Consider the following 15008-nt stretch of genomic DNA (forward strand, 5'->3'; position numbering starts at 1 on the left):
GCAGAGGATAACAGGTTTCATGTTCAGTGAGAAGCAGAGCTTGAGGTAGGAAAAATATGCCTTAGAGTCAACAGATCTGGGCTTAAATCTCAGCTCTTTCGCTATTAATTATGTAACTGGGCAGTTTCTAGATATTTGTATCCTCAATATTCTCATTCATAAAATAAAGATGATAACAAACCACTGGGCTTTATGTGGTTGAAATAAAATCACCCATGTGAAGTGCTATAATTCATTTCTAGCAGAATGGTAGACTATGTACCCTGCCACTGAAAATTTAAGCTACAGGGTAAAATATTAAAAACAACTTTGATGCATCAATAAACTTGAATAAAGTAAGGAAGACTAAATCCAAAACCAGCCACCTAAACAGTAAGAGCTTTGAGAGCATTAGTGAACCAAGTGGATCTGAATGTTGGTTTTCAAAGTTTCACCAGATTCTAGGAAAAGGAGACAAAAACCCAGGACCTGCTTAAAGTTAATGAGTCTATCAGAACCACACACTCTGCCATACACTGGACTCAAAAGGCAACACGCTCAGTTTAAGAGTGAATTAAAAACAAAGTTGACCTACCTCTACTTCTATCCCTACCCCAGGGCAGTGCAAGGAATATTTTCTGTTCTGAAACTTGTTGCTAAATGAAGAGGATAAAAATCTTCCCTGAGAATCCATGCCTTTACACTGGTTTTCACAAGTAAGTAACCCAAATTCAGGCTACCTGGGTAATCTGAAAACCTCAAGGTGAAAATTTAATTTAAAGAGTTACAAAGACTTCCCTATATTATGCACTGAGAAAGACACAACATTATTTCTGTGGTATCGCTGCTAAAGCACACAACCTGAATCTAACCTAAACATGAAAAACCAGCAGATGAACCCAAATTGAGGGACATGCTACTAAAAAAAAGAAAAAAGTCTGAACTCTTCAAAATGTGAAGGCCATGAAAGAAAGAAAAAAAAAGATTGAGGAACTTTATTTTAGAGTAAAGTTCCCTATAGAGATATGATAATGAAATGCAACATGAGATCCTGGATTGGATGTGGAACAAGAAAAATGTCTTTTTCTTTTGTTATAAACAACATTAGTAGAACAATTAACTCAATTTAAATAAATTCAACAAATTAGATAATAGTACTGTATCAATGTTAATTTCTTGATTTCATAGCCGGTCTGTAGCTATTTAAGAGAATGTCCTTGTTTTTAGGAATATAGACATTTAGAGGTAAAGGGACAGTAATTCTGCAACTTACTCTCAATTCAGAAAAATAATAGTAATATGTGTATATACGCACAGACACAAATGTATGTAAAGAGAGAGTGTGCGCAAACATGGTAAAATGTTAATATTTGGGGCATTTGGTGAAATGGATATGGAAATTTGTATTATTTATATAAGTTTTTTGTAAGTTTGAAATTATTTCAAAATAAAAGTTAATGGAAATGAAAGAAAATAAACCCTACAAAGAGCAACAGTTTCTAATGAGGTATAAGAAAACATCAGCATTTTTATTTCTATCTTTTTTTAATCTCAACCTTTTAAACTTTTATTTTTGGTGAATGTAATGCACGTAATCTATTAGTACTTGCATAATTGGTAAGTATCTTAAATTGAAAAAAATTATAATATTTGAACCTGGGTAGGTAGCATAAGATGATACTAAATAATTGTTTCTTTTGCTGGGTATAAAAATGACACTGTAGTTACACAGAAAATTATCCTTAATTGTTAAAAATGCACATTGATGTATTTATGGGTAAAAGGAGACGATGTCTGACATTTACTTCAGAGAACCCAACTACCACATGAAGTTGCGTGGTAGTGACCACATGGGCCAGATGACAGCCAGCAATCAATCTGAGGACATGCAAGTAAGGCCATCTTAGATCGTCCTTCCTCAGCCATGCTGCAGAAAAGCCAGGTGAGACCAGCACGCGGTAACTCTGAACACAGACTGCTGACCAGCGGACTCATAGGCAGAAAAACAGTTGCTGAGCCAGTTTGTGATGTACCAATAGATAACTCGTACAGAAATAAGTCTAAAGATATCAACAATTACAGTAAATGTTTATAGATTAAATGATCCAGCCAAAAATAAAAAAAAAATCATTGGGTCTTTAAAATATCCTGTTTTCTTTTTTTTTTTTTAAAGATGACCGGTAAAGGGATCTTAACCCTTGGTGTTATCAGCACCATGCTCTCCCAAGTGAGCCTCAGGACGGCCCAAAATATCCTGTTTTCGAAATGAGGTTTTCAGAGGTAGGAAAGGGTGGGGGGGTAAGGGAGAAATCGGTAAAGGGCCACAAAAAATGATTACATTGCATACTAATTATCCTGATTTGAGCATCACATACTGCACATAGGTGCTGATATGCAACTCTGTACCCCACAGACATGTATAATCAATTAAGTTTCAATAAAAAATTAAAGTAAACATAAATACATAAATAAAATACCCTGTTTTCATGCCTTTATCAACAATGCCTCTAAAATATAAGGATATGAAAAGGCTGAAAGTAAAGGATGTCAAAATTATACCAGGCAAAAACTAAGAAAAGTAAGCTAGTATAATTACTAATGATACTAGGTAAGATAGACTATGGCAAAAGTCATTCCATGACAGTGTCAAAATGAAAGAAAAATGAAATAATTTGAAACTTCACTGCATCTAATAACACAGTCTCAAAACATAAAAAGGAAAAATGGACTACTTAGAGAAAGAGAAAAACATAATCATAGTGGGAGATTTTTAACACCCCTTTCAATAATTTACAGTTAAAGGAGAAGAAAAAACCATAAGGACATAGATTTGAATCACGTAATTAACAGAACTGACTTAATGGACATAAACAGAACACAGTGCCCAATAACTGAAACGTATTATTTTTAAGCATATATGAAACATTTATAAAAACAGACCACATGCTAGACCATAAAACAACTCTCAATAAACTTTAAAATAATGGAATTATATTGACTACCTTTTACCATAATGCAATTAAATCAGAAATCATTAACAAAAAGATAACTAGAAAAACTTCAGATTTGGAAATACAAAAATAACATCTAAATAACTCATAGGTCAAGCAAAAGTCATGATGAAAATTAGAAAATATTGAGAAACAAACATATAAAAATATTATATGTCAAAAGTTATAATGCAGCTGAAGCAGGACAGTGGAATTTACAGCTTTAAATACATACAATAGGAAAGAAATGCGAAATTAATAAGTCCACGTTAAAATGTCAAAAAAAGAACAGCAGCAAATTAAAAAATGTAGAATGCAAAAAATATTAAAATAGACCAGAAATGAATGAAACGAACATAAATGAGAGGATAAATAAGCCAAACAATGGTTCTCGGAAAGGACTAATTAAATTGGCAAACATCTCACAAGACTGTTGAAGGGAAAAAAGATAGAGCACAAATAAACAGTATTAAGAATGAAAATGGGATATTACAAACATTTAAAAGTTAAAAAGAGGATATTATGAACAACTTGATGCCAATTAATTTGAAAACTTAGATGCTTGAAAAATGTACCTAACCACAATTAAATCAAGAAGAAATAGAACTTGAGTACTTCTAGAACCATTAAAGAAATTTATTTTTTGTTTTGTTCAGCCAGTATGGGGATCCGAACCCTGGACCTGAGTGTTATGAGCACCACACTCTAACCAAGTGAGCTAACTAGCCAGCCCAAGAAATTTAATATACAAAGAAAATCTCTCCTCAATGAAAGCTCCAGACTCAGATGGTTTTACCTGTGGGTTTCACCAACCATTGAAGGAACAAATAGTATCAGTACTATAAACCATGCTAAGATCTCTTCTACCTAGACTGTGTGGTACATTACAGATCCTCAAAAAAACATTAGTTTTCTTCCCCTCTCTCCAGTCCCTGGAGGCCAAAAAAACTGGAAGGCCATGTCTCAGAGAAGTTGGAAAAGAGAATTCAACACTGCATGGTAAATTAAGTTTACATCAAGCATCATAGACATTTTAACTTCTGTGACGTACTGATAGTGTATAATATTAGAAATAGGTTAACCACGATAGGAAAGGGTGGTTTTCACTAAATACACACGCTTATGCACACACTCACAAATATATCATTGAAATTCAACAAAGTGGAATCCTGAGGCATCTTCTGAAATAGCACAATTCCTTCTAATTTATTTTTGTCTACTTTTCTTCCTACCTAAATCTTGAAAATTCTACAGATTTATCATTTAAAGTTCCTCACCAGAGATAATTCCTTACCAGAAAGAAAAGTGTTTACCTGTTTGTGGAACTACCAAGAAATTAAATTAATTATTCAAACTTGAAGGTTTTGTATTTTCAGGAAAAGAATTCTTACAGCTATAACAACTTTCATCTTCCAAGAGACACAATTCCGCATCCCATCTCTCAGATGAAAGGTCACCAAGTTCTCCATGCCTCCATCTAATCCTATTCTGAAAATGAAAGGTGACAATGTTTTGAAACAACAAAACTGCTTTTATTATCAGAACAGGACACAACATTGATTTCTTTGCTCCTCTTAAGTGATAATTGATTTCTGCTAAGAAGGCAAGAGAAGAGGATATTTCATAAGGAAGGGGTGGTAGCTTGAGTAAAATAAACACTCCGGAGCCATTCTCACCTTAACGATAGTCACATCCATGCCAGATAAATGTAAAATCGGTGCAGCATTTTTTTCAAATAGAGTCCTGGCTTTGCTGTAAACAAAATAAAAAAATACAAATATTTTAGCACAAGGTCTCAAGAGGAAGAATAAAAGCCTAACTATCTTCTCTATCATAGAATAAAAACAACTATGGAACATGGGTATATTTTACTTGCTCAATCACAGGAAGATAACAATGAGCTATGAGTTACTACAGACAGAAAAGTGGAACCTTTCACTCAGGCGCCTTCAGGAGTTTGCCCCTTTTCTAATACAATAAACTCTTATCCATTTGGAATGCTTACAGCCTACACTTGTGTTCCTCCAAAGGAAGAATGGACACTACACATGGCTCTACTCAGGCAACTATGCTAGGTCCACTCAACAAGAATTTCTTGAGCACCTACTGTGTAATGGACACAGGTGTAGGAACTGGGGATACATGACAAGGACAAAACTACCTGTCCTCATGGAACTTACTTATATTCTAGTGGTAGAAGAAGGGGAATGTTTTACTGTAACATTACTCACATGCCCCAAGGGAACAGATTGCACTAAACAGAATATTGCTTAACTCTAACTCAGTGAACGCAATGTTTTGAGGAGAGATACATCATTTTTAACAATTTTAAATACTAGGGGTATCTCTATTTCTTGACTTTTAAACCTATAGTAAAATCCCTGAAAACAGAGCAAAAATCTTTTCTACAAAGGCAGAATTTCTGCTAGAAAAGGGAAAAGTTCAAAATTATCTAATGTAACTAAAGAATAATTAATCAGAGGTTTGTCCAAAACTGCCAGGCACATTCATGCCCTTCTCTGTGTTCCCCTACACACCTCTGTTAGCAACTTTCTCATTGTATGATGATTGGAGATTTCCAAGACTGTCTTTGGCACTACAGTGGAAACTCTGAAAAAACAGATACCAAGTCTTATTAATTCTTGAATCCCCTGACCTCAAGGATTATGTACGGTACACTTAGAAGGTACTCACTAAGTATCTGATAAGTTAATGCACAAATGAATGAATGAATAAACCTGTCCCAAATGTAGACATGTAAACTCTGAGGAAAAGCAAATGACACAATTGTGATGTCCCATAATAAGAGAAATAGCCCTTAGAAGAAGAGATTGTGTATTTGAAAGCTATCACGCACATCATTCTGATAGTGAACTCTTATTCACCTCAGGTCAGGATTAAAAAAAAAACAGCCTAAGAATCGCAGATGCAGAAATTGCAAAAAGTCCCCTCCCCCCCCCAATGGCATAGTCTCAAAGTCAAATATATGTTAAAACATACCAATTAGTTGATCTGTTTTACCTAAATACTTTCAGCTGTTACATAAGAGAAAACAAAAAACAAAAAACTAGTACTTCCAAATACTCAATTATAAACATCTAACTTTTACAACCACATTTACTCAGTTCTCTTTCTAAAAAAGATTTTTTAACCAGTGATGCATGTTTTGACTTTCTAAAGAATGTTTTCTACTAGGAAGAAATACAAAGGCTAATGAGGAGCATGTATAGTTATGCACAGACCAAATTCAATATGCTTTAAAGAGAAATAACAACCAAAAGACATACAGAACACAAAACATTTTTTGTTAGGAATTAAAATAGAAATTGAGAAGCCTGAACAAATATACAAAAACCATCTAAAAGAATATCTCAAACCAAGGGCCCACTTGAGCATATAATAAGCAAATGAAATATACCCTACCTTTCTACTGCTCTGAATGATTATTAGAATAAACATGAAAGACTAAATGGAAATTTCCCCTTTCCAGTTCACATTTCTGGCCAACCTCAACAATAAAGGGCTGAGCTAGTGATACTGCAAACAATTTTCCTTCCAGGGTTGCTTTCATTACTAGATTGATAGGAAAGGATCAGTTGAAAGTGGATCAGATCTATTTCCTAAAAGCAAACCTCTTGAAAAGTCTCAATCTGCCATGTCAATCACAACAAATTTGTAACCTCCTCAGAGTTAGTTTAAGAAAAAAGATTTGAACATTTGGGTCTTTATTCACATCTTTATATGGTGCCAATGGATTCAGAAAACCTCTAAAATGAAGGTGAAGACTTTTTTCCTTCTATTGCTCCACATAAAAGATTGAAAAACAAGCGGTACCAGTAAAAAATGCATTATTTATCATAGAATTAAAGACGAGATAGCACCAGCGCTAAATAAAAACTTTAGGTACTTACAGCAATTTCCAGGCTCAGACACACACACAAAATAATTACTCTTTAATGTATTATGTATTAAAGCTAAACACAGTTATCTTACTTCTTAAAGCTCTTATGTAGTTTTAAACCAGTACTACATAATGAAATAGCTACATGATAAATTATAAATTATGTGTCAGAACAGACTTGTGATGAAAAAAATAGTGCAATTAAATAGTGAAAGCTTTAAAAAAAAGATGCTAGACAGTTTCAGAGTGGCTGTTTTCCTAAAAGTATGCAGAAATTCACCTTGTTAAAGGAGATGATGCCTTTAAAAAAGAAAGAGTTTCCTTCAGTAGCAGTATTTTCACCTGCCTTTAGATAAAGGTGTTTTACTTTTAAACAAGAATCCACCTTTAAAGATGCATACAGACAGATCCCAATTGCAACCAGCCACCAAAAAAAATTTTTATAAAGAGGAAATAGAACCTAAAACTGCTCTGAAAATTGAAAATTTATTAATTAAAAAAAATGTAAATATCTCTTAGAAGAATTCAAAATAACTGATTATAGCTTAAACAAATTGCTATAAATTTCTTCATCAGAAATCAGCAAGTTACTAATTTATTAGGATTCTAAAGGAACATTAAAATAGGCCAAAGGAGAGGTACAAGAGCTTTTGTGAAGGGACAAAGAGCAAAGTGGAGAATGTTTTGAACCGAGCCCATGATCAATAACAACACCAGCTTGTATTTCTTCTATAGAGTGCTTACTATGAAATGGAGATAATGCTTAACACTTCCTAGTCATTATCTCACTTAATACTTAAGGCATCTATTCTACACCCTCATTTTTTGGTATGTGCTATTACTTTTCTGGTTTTACAGATGAGTAAACTGAGGAGTTAAAAAGTTAAATAACTCCCGCAGTATGACGGAGCTAGTAAGCAGCAAAACAGCACACTGACAGGTCCCTCAAGCTCCAAGACCCACGCTGAGTTCTCTGCTATCTTCTTCCACAGGACACTACTATTCAATTATCTTGGGTATTTTGAATGTGTGATGCTAAGACTTATTTGTTGGTATCATTTAGTATTGGTACTAAACAAGAGTGATCAATAGGTTCTATGACTGGTGTGTTTATGGAGGAGTGAAGCAGCTCTAACAGCCTGGCAAATATGACTCAGTTAGGCAGGGTAATAACCCAACATAGACAATCTGTATATAAAAATCTTAAAATGCTGAATTTAAAAGAAGTAAAGCATGACTGTCCTCACATCTGTGAAGACACACTCCATCCCTCCCAAAAAACAGCTAGAGAAACTGACTTCAGAGCCCCTATGTTTTACGCCAGACAATATTAACTTACAATCTGGACCCAACTATTCTTTTTGTTGTTTTTATTATGTTAACATCATTGGATTTAGATCTTATAGAATCCAATCTAATACATATTTATAAATTATCTAATCCTCAGAAAAGTCAAAAAGAACTGTTCTGGACATTTGGGAGAATAAAGACAATCACTTATTTTCCCTCAACACTTTAGTTCTTTTTAAATGAATTTTAAATGATTTTTCCCAAAGCCATCAAGGCCTTTGTATTCACTTTTCCAATTAAATGAGAGCTGCATTTAACTAACACTGTAAAAAAATGTTTTTGCCTACTTTTTTTTTTTTCAATTAACAGGCCAAGTTCCCACACACACCCTTCTCCACCCGCACAACCTTCCCCCTTTCAGCGTGATGTATTTGTTACAATCAGGGAACCAACATGGACACAGCATTATCTACCAAAGTCCCAACTATTCTTCACACCTTAATTCCCACAATTCCCTCACATACCCTTTCCAGGCCAGCCAGACAAGTTACAGACTACTGCATGACATAATAAGGATATAACTAGGTCACTCCTGTCTGTAGGCCCCTCTTCTCATTCAGGAAGAGTGAGTGTGCTCCTCCTGCCTGCTTCCTCCAAGACCTAGCTTAGGGTCCACTCCTTTGGGAAAGAACCTTTCTGACAGTACCCAAGCCCGTGGTGTTCTTGGCCATCTCTGAACATCTTGTACATAGAGATGGTCTAATGATTTGTGCCATAGCAGCAGAGCAGCTGTTCCCAAGGGGACTACTTCCAAACAGATTAAGACTTCTCTGTGTGAGTTAATTCTGGAAAGATTATTCAACTTCAATTAGACAAGTCTGCTAAGTATCAATTAGCTTTATAGTTATTTCTCATTAACAGTTATTTCTACATTACAAATGAATTTTATTGCTAGAAAGTATTGAACCTAGTTCTTCCAGTTCTACACAATATAACTAGCTGCCTAACAGTCTGTGATTTTTTTCCCCTTAGAAAAACCAAATGTATCACAAATCACTACCCTTTGCAAGCTGCAGGATTGAGAAAGACAGTTGCCTTCTTCACTTGTGCATTGGGAGAAATGAGTTGATTGCCAAACACCTAAAAAGGAATGAAGAAAAGTTTTCAGTAAATGTCCATTTATTTGGTAAATGTCAAATATATTCTTTCATTCCAAAAGCATTTACTTGCGGCAGACATGGTATCTACTCTAGAGAAAAAAATGTTCTTTCAATATCTCATATTCACAAAAACACCATAAACATAACAGTAGAAGTGTACCATTACTTAATGACAATAAGTTAAATTTTGTGATGGAATATAAAACCCTGCTCCATATACTAGAGGTAAGTAAGTTTTCTTTTCTCTTTTCTTTTTATCATAAACATATAACCAATAAGGCCATCATCTGTCAGGAGAGAAGTGTAATCTATGAGTGTTTGTCTTTAGTTTTCAGAGTACACAGAATTAATAAATTACAGAGTCACAGAATTAATAAATTACAAGCCTAGAATGTATATCTAACTCCAAAACTCAAACTTCTTCTGCCGTATCAGCTTTAAAGAACAGACAGAAGATGAGGTAGAATGAAGAGGCAGAAGACTAGACGTGAAGAGTCAGGCTGGGAACTGAGCAGAGCTGCTGACATTACATCTGGATTGGAGAAGACAGTCAACAAAAAGGGGAGTAGGAAAGCACCAAAAAGGGCACAAATCCAAGTCTGGGATGGTGGGGAGCAGGTCTGGGCTAAGGAGGCAGAATTCTAGTGAAGAAATACAATGCAAAGATAGGAGAAAAAGGAAAGTTATCCAGAGGTTTTCTACTAACTAGCTCACTCTAAATCTCGTGCCCCACAACAATCCATTAGAGATCATTCTCACCAACATCTATTTCCTGCTTTTAAAAAAACTTCTTTTCATGAATACTTTACAGAGATAAACTGTTTCTTTGTAAAAAGTTTCCAGGACAGTATAATTTCCATTCTGTTTCCACTCTTACTTAGACCTTAACATTTCACTGCTGAATCTCCAAATATTGTAATTTGTTCTTTTTCTACCCATCTTATTTCTGGAATGTGGCCAGAAATGATTAAATTAACCCAGCTCTCTGGCCCACCAGATTCCAGATCTACAGTACTAGATTATTCCTCCTTGTCAGGTTTCTTAGTCTCTAGAATTTCCACCTACTTGCAACTCAAGTCTCAGATTCACAGTGGATTAGGAATTTACATGCAACTATACTGAATTGAGTTTACGTGAGATTTTTAAAAATCATATTCTTTCAAAATTTTAGACTGTAAAGGGAAGAGCACAGAGAGAAAAAGTAACTAGAAGAAACTATGAGGATGACTCCACTTCCTTTTGTCATATGAGCTACACATGTGCCAGGGAGGTAGAGAATTAGAATGGTAGGAAGAGGTAAATATATGAGAGGGAGAAAAAAACTAAAGAAATCCAGTCCCAGAAAAAGTAAGAGAAGACAGAATTCAGAACAGAGCTAGAAGCATTTACCTTGAACAAGAAAGGGAGGACTCTGCAATCACATAGGTCTACTCTTCCTAAAGAGAAAAAAAAGCCCCCCCCCCAAAAGGATTTTCCAGTTGCTAATAGCCAGCTTGGGGTGGGGATCACCTGGAATTTAATATTAAAGCTCATTTGAATTAATTTCTAAAACTTATAGCTGTATGAGACAAGACATTTAAACAAAAAAAAGTAATCAAATTCTTAAAACACAGATTTAGAACAATTAGACAACAATCACTAAACAGAAGAATTTATTAAAAGTATCTATTGTCATCTATGAAAACATTTCATAAACAATCATGATTTTTGCCACCCACTTCTCCTACTCAATGCTTCATACCTTTGCCATTTTTAACTTTCATGGGGTTTTTTTTTTTTTGGTATTTCTGACATCATAAGCTTAAATGACATATAACAAAAAGGCAACTCAGTCACAGAAATTCATCTGCAAAGTATAATATACAAATGGGGGGAGGACAAAAAGTTGTCTTATGATTCAACTATAACTAATACAGTCAGATTAACGAACATTTAAGTAAAATCTCATCAAATTGAGTAACAGAGCACATGGCATAAATCAGTTGTGCTAAAGAGATAGGCTTTAAAAAATATGAATTTTAAGAAGATTAAACTTTTAGAGGTAACACCTGTTCTGAACTGATATCCCTGGGGGTTATTTGGATCAGGGATGATTCAGGGTTTAGCCAGATCTTCAAGGACAACTACAGATGCGAACAAATTCCCAGAGCTTCAACTGCTCCAGTTATGTGTTCTTGGGAATGATCCAGAAGCAAACAAGTCTAAAAGAGTGGGCGTTAGAACTGCTCTTCACCAGATGGTTAACTTCCTCACGTTCTACTCAGAGCTGGCTCTAAGCCTGATTCATCCCGATAGTGAAAAAAATAGCCAACCGCACTGATGGAAGGCTCTGCGCAAGTCCCCTGGAGTAGCTTGAGTTTTCTGCACAATAGAGATAAGGTGGGTTTTAATTCTATCACATTAGATGGCATTACCTGAGCTTCTTGACAGGCTGCTCTCCTTAGCAGGTTATCACTATCAAAGTAAACAAAAGAGAATGAACATTAGTTTTAACAGTAGATTAAGATCCAAAATAAATCTGTGGGGTCTTTTGTTAATTTTTTAATATACACACCTCTTCCCTATGAACACCCATGTGAAAGTTTCTTAAAGATCTGATCACACATCATGGGCACTTTTGAAAAACACATTATCTGAATGAAGTTTTTTTTATATATTTGCCATTACAGTTTTATTATAAAGGATACAACTCAGGAAGAGCCAAATGGAAGAGATGCATAGAGCAAGGAGGAGAGGGGCGTGCAGTTTCCATGTGCTCTCTGGTGCCACCCTCTCAACACACTGATGCGCTGCCCAACCCTGAGAGTCTGAATGAGATTTCATGTTATTTCCATATTATGGTAGGCAGAATAATACCACCCCCCAAAAAATGTCAACATCCTAATCCTCAGAACGTGAGGATATGTCACTTTACACGGCAAAAGGGATTTCACAGATATGATTAAATTTAGGACCTTGAGATGGGGAGATTATCCTGGATTATCCAGATGGGCCCACTCTAACCACAGGGTCCTTAAAGCATAGAAACCTTCCCAGCTGTGACTAGAGGCAGATGTGACTAGGGAAGAAAGGTCAGAAAGATTCAATCTTGCTGGCTTTCAAGATAAAAGAAGACTGTGAGTCAAGGAACATGGCAGCTTCTAGAAGCTGAAAGGCAGGGAAATGGATTCTCCTCTAGAGCTTTACCAACACTTTAGTTTTAGCCCAGTAAAACCTGCGTTAGACTTCTAATCCACAGAACATAAGATAATAAATTAGTGGTATGTTGAACCACTAAGTTTGTGATCATTTGTTAAGGCAACAATAGAAAACTAATATACATATCTTGTATCATTCAGTGGAAATTACTCAGGTCAGAAATAAATTTGATGTTTAGTTGCTTCTACTACTGTTTTGGTTTTTTGGTTTTTTGGTTTTTTGTAGCACTGTCACTCAATTATATCCTAAATAGAGAATTTTGTCACAAGGCAAAATTTTGGCTTCCAAAAATGAAAGCATTCTGTCAGAATACACTCATCTATTTAACATAATGGTCTCAAAATTGTGCTTATACAGTAAAAGCACTTTTAAGTCACTCTGATTGCCTACTGGGCTCCAGAATCTTCTCGAGGTAACTGTCAGGATTAATGTACTTTGCTGGCATTTCTAAGATAGTAACTTCAAACTGGTTAACAACGTTAAGAAATGATAACCAATAACCAACTTATAGGAAAGAATTTAAAAGGAAAAAAGGGTTATTTTACTTATATTCTCTTTCTAGACATTTTTTATAGCATCAAAGACCTTGAATTTTGCTTTTTCATAGTAATTCAAATCTGATTTGATATTTAAGTTTGAAGAAAAAGAGATGAAAATAAACAGCTTTTTACTCTCTGCCATAGTTGTAGTCAAAGGCCACTCAATGACTGTTCTTCCACAGCCAGGCTGCAGACCAACCCCTAAACTTCACAAAGCAGTCAGCTTCAATAAGAAAGCAATATCCTAGGAGAAGTTTCAGTGTTGTGAATCTGAAACCTAAGAACAATGTTCTACTAAAATTATAATGACACGAGCTCATCAAAAATCCATGTTGTTCATTAAAGATTTTAGGGAGTCCGATCCCTTGTGAAGTCTAGCCCACAGGCAGCCTTCACAGCCAGGTCCGGTCACCCTCACTTGCCTGAGTGACTACTGCACTTCCACCCAGATGACAAAGACAGTGGTACAACTTTCTGTAGAGGGTTAGAAATCTTGATTCTCAGTTGATTTTTAGAACACGGTTTTTAGGTAATGCAGGTACTGTGGCAAAAGCCCACAGATAACGTGGCAACAGCCCATCTAATCAACTCTAATCACTGTTTTAGTATGGAATTGTATACTTTAACGATTTTAGAGCTAACAGGTGGTTGACATACCAATCCTGTTAAGAGATTTTAAAGAATTGCTGTAGGGAAAAATGTGAAAAAATGTTTGCTAAGGGCAAGCTATTTATTGGTGGAAACTTTAGAGACAATTATACTTAGATTTAAACATAAGAATGTAACTTTTGCTTAAATCATTTAAGGAGAGGTTATATTTTAGATAATGATCGCAGCTTGACCATCTTAGTTCCTCACAAATTGTACTTCAGAATGTCACATTGCTCATTTTACTGATGTTACTAGTTTCGTTTAAGCTACACTTAGCCATAGATAACTTTGTCACAATGCCCATGTCTTTGTGTCCTTTTGAAATGATTGAATCAACTGATTTTTCTTGTGAACCTTCCTTGTCTTTACAATAAAAAACAGAAGCTAACTTCGAATCAGGAATGTACCCAGTTTTCTCCTCCTAACAGAGGAGTTGCTGAGGTGCAGTCCCTTCGGGCTTCTCATTGCATTCATGGTGCTTTGAGTAATCCTTTTTTGCATCTGTTACACAGAGAGAAGTGTAACAACCTTCTCTCCCTTCCCCTACCCAAGGTTCACAAATATTCGTGGTTTGCTTTTCTCCTTGCATCCCTCCCCATCAAATGCTTTCAATGAATCATTCTAATGTCAGCAATAAAAAAAATATTTACTGTAAGGTGAGGTAAATTCAGGTTACAAACTAGTAAAATATTTTAAAATAATATGTCAATAACCCTTTACAATTTACTTAATACTTCATACTTATGACCTTATACACAAGAGGTAAAATACTGAACCCACAGTAACCTCTGGATCACAAAATAATACTGGATTCCTCATAGTAACCTGACCATTGTCACTGGGTCTCTCCTGGACTGCACTATACCCCAGTACCACTTCCACACAACCCTGGGAATACCACTTCTAGCCTCTCCTGACTTCACCCTTCCAACCACTCACTTTTTATGTTTTCTTCTAGTAGACCAATTATCTTCCACCTCCAATCTCTTATCCTATGAATTCATCCTGTGGATTTTTCTACACAAGCTATGTATGCTTCTATAAAAGGTGCAAACCTGTCTCTACATCCCTGTCCATTTCCTACAATTTATCCTTCCAGGCTCCTCCCCTACTATCAAGAGAAGACCTCTGAGGGCAACAGCCTCCTCTGGGTCATTAGTAGAGAACATCATCCTTGCTAAATTTCAGCTACAGACACCTGTAGACCTAGCTAAAAAGAGAACAGCCCCAAATATGCACAAGGATATGGGGTAACACCTTGGATCATTTTTTTCCTAAATTCTTTGTTGCTAGAAGCAAA

The 15008-nt window shown here is 35.4% G+C and overlaps 1 protein-coding gene across 6 annotated transcripts in view; it reads right to left on the reverse strand.

The window, feature by feature from the left end:
- Window positions 1–15008, reverse strand: part of AGK (acylglycerol kinase) — a 109929-nt gene that overhangs the window by 62596 nt on the left and 32325 nt on the right. For 5 of the 6 annotated variants that reach the window (XM_063099914.1, XM_063099912.1, XM_063099915.1 and 2 more), the window contains exons 3-5: window positions 11735–11774; window positions 9221–9300; window positions 4646–4721 (exon numbers count right to left, since the gene is read on the reverse strand). In XM_063099914.1, the coding sequence (XP_062955984.1) occupies window positions 4646–4721; window positions 9221–9300; window positions 11735–11774 (196 nt within the window). Of the gene's footprint in view, window positions 1–4360; window positions 4443–4645; window positions 4722–9220; window positions 9301–11734; window positions 11775–15008 lie in introns of those variants that run through there. The other variant, XM_063099916.1, reaches the window with a different exon arrangement.

Source organism: Cynocephalus volans, chromosome 6, assembly GCF_027409185.1.
Source record: "Cynocephalus volans isolate mCynVol1 chromosome 6, mCynVol1.pri, whole genome shotgun sequence".
NCBI lineage: Eukaryota > Metazoa > Chordata > Mammalia > Dermoptera > Cynocephalidae > Cynocephalus > Cynocephalus volans.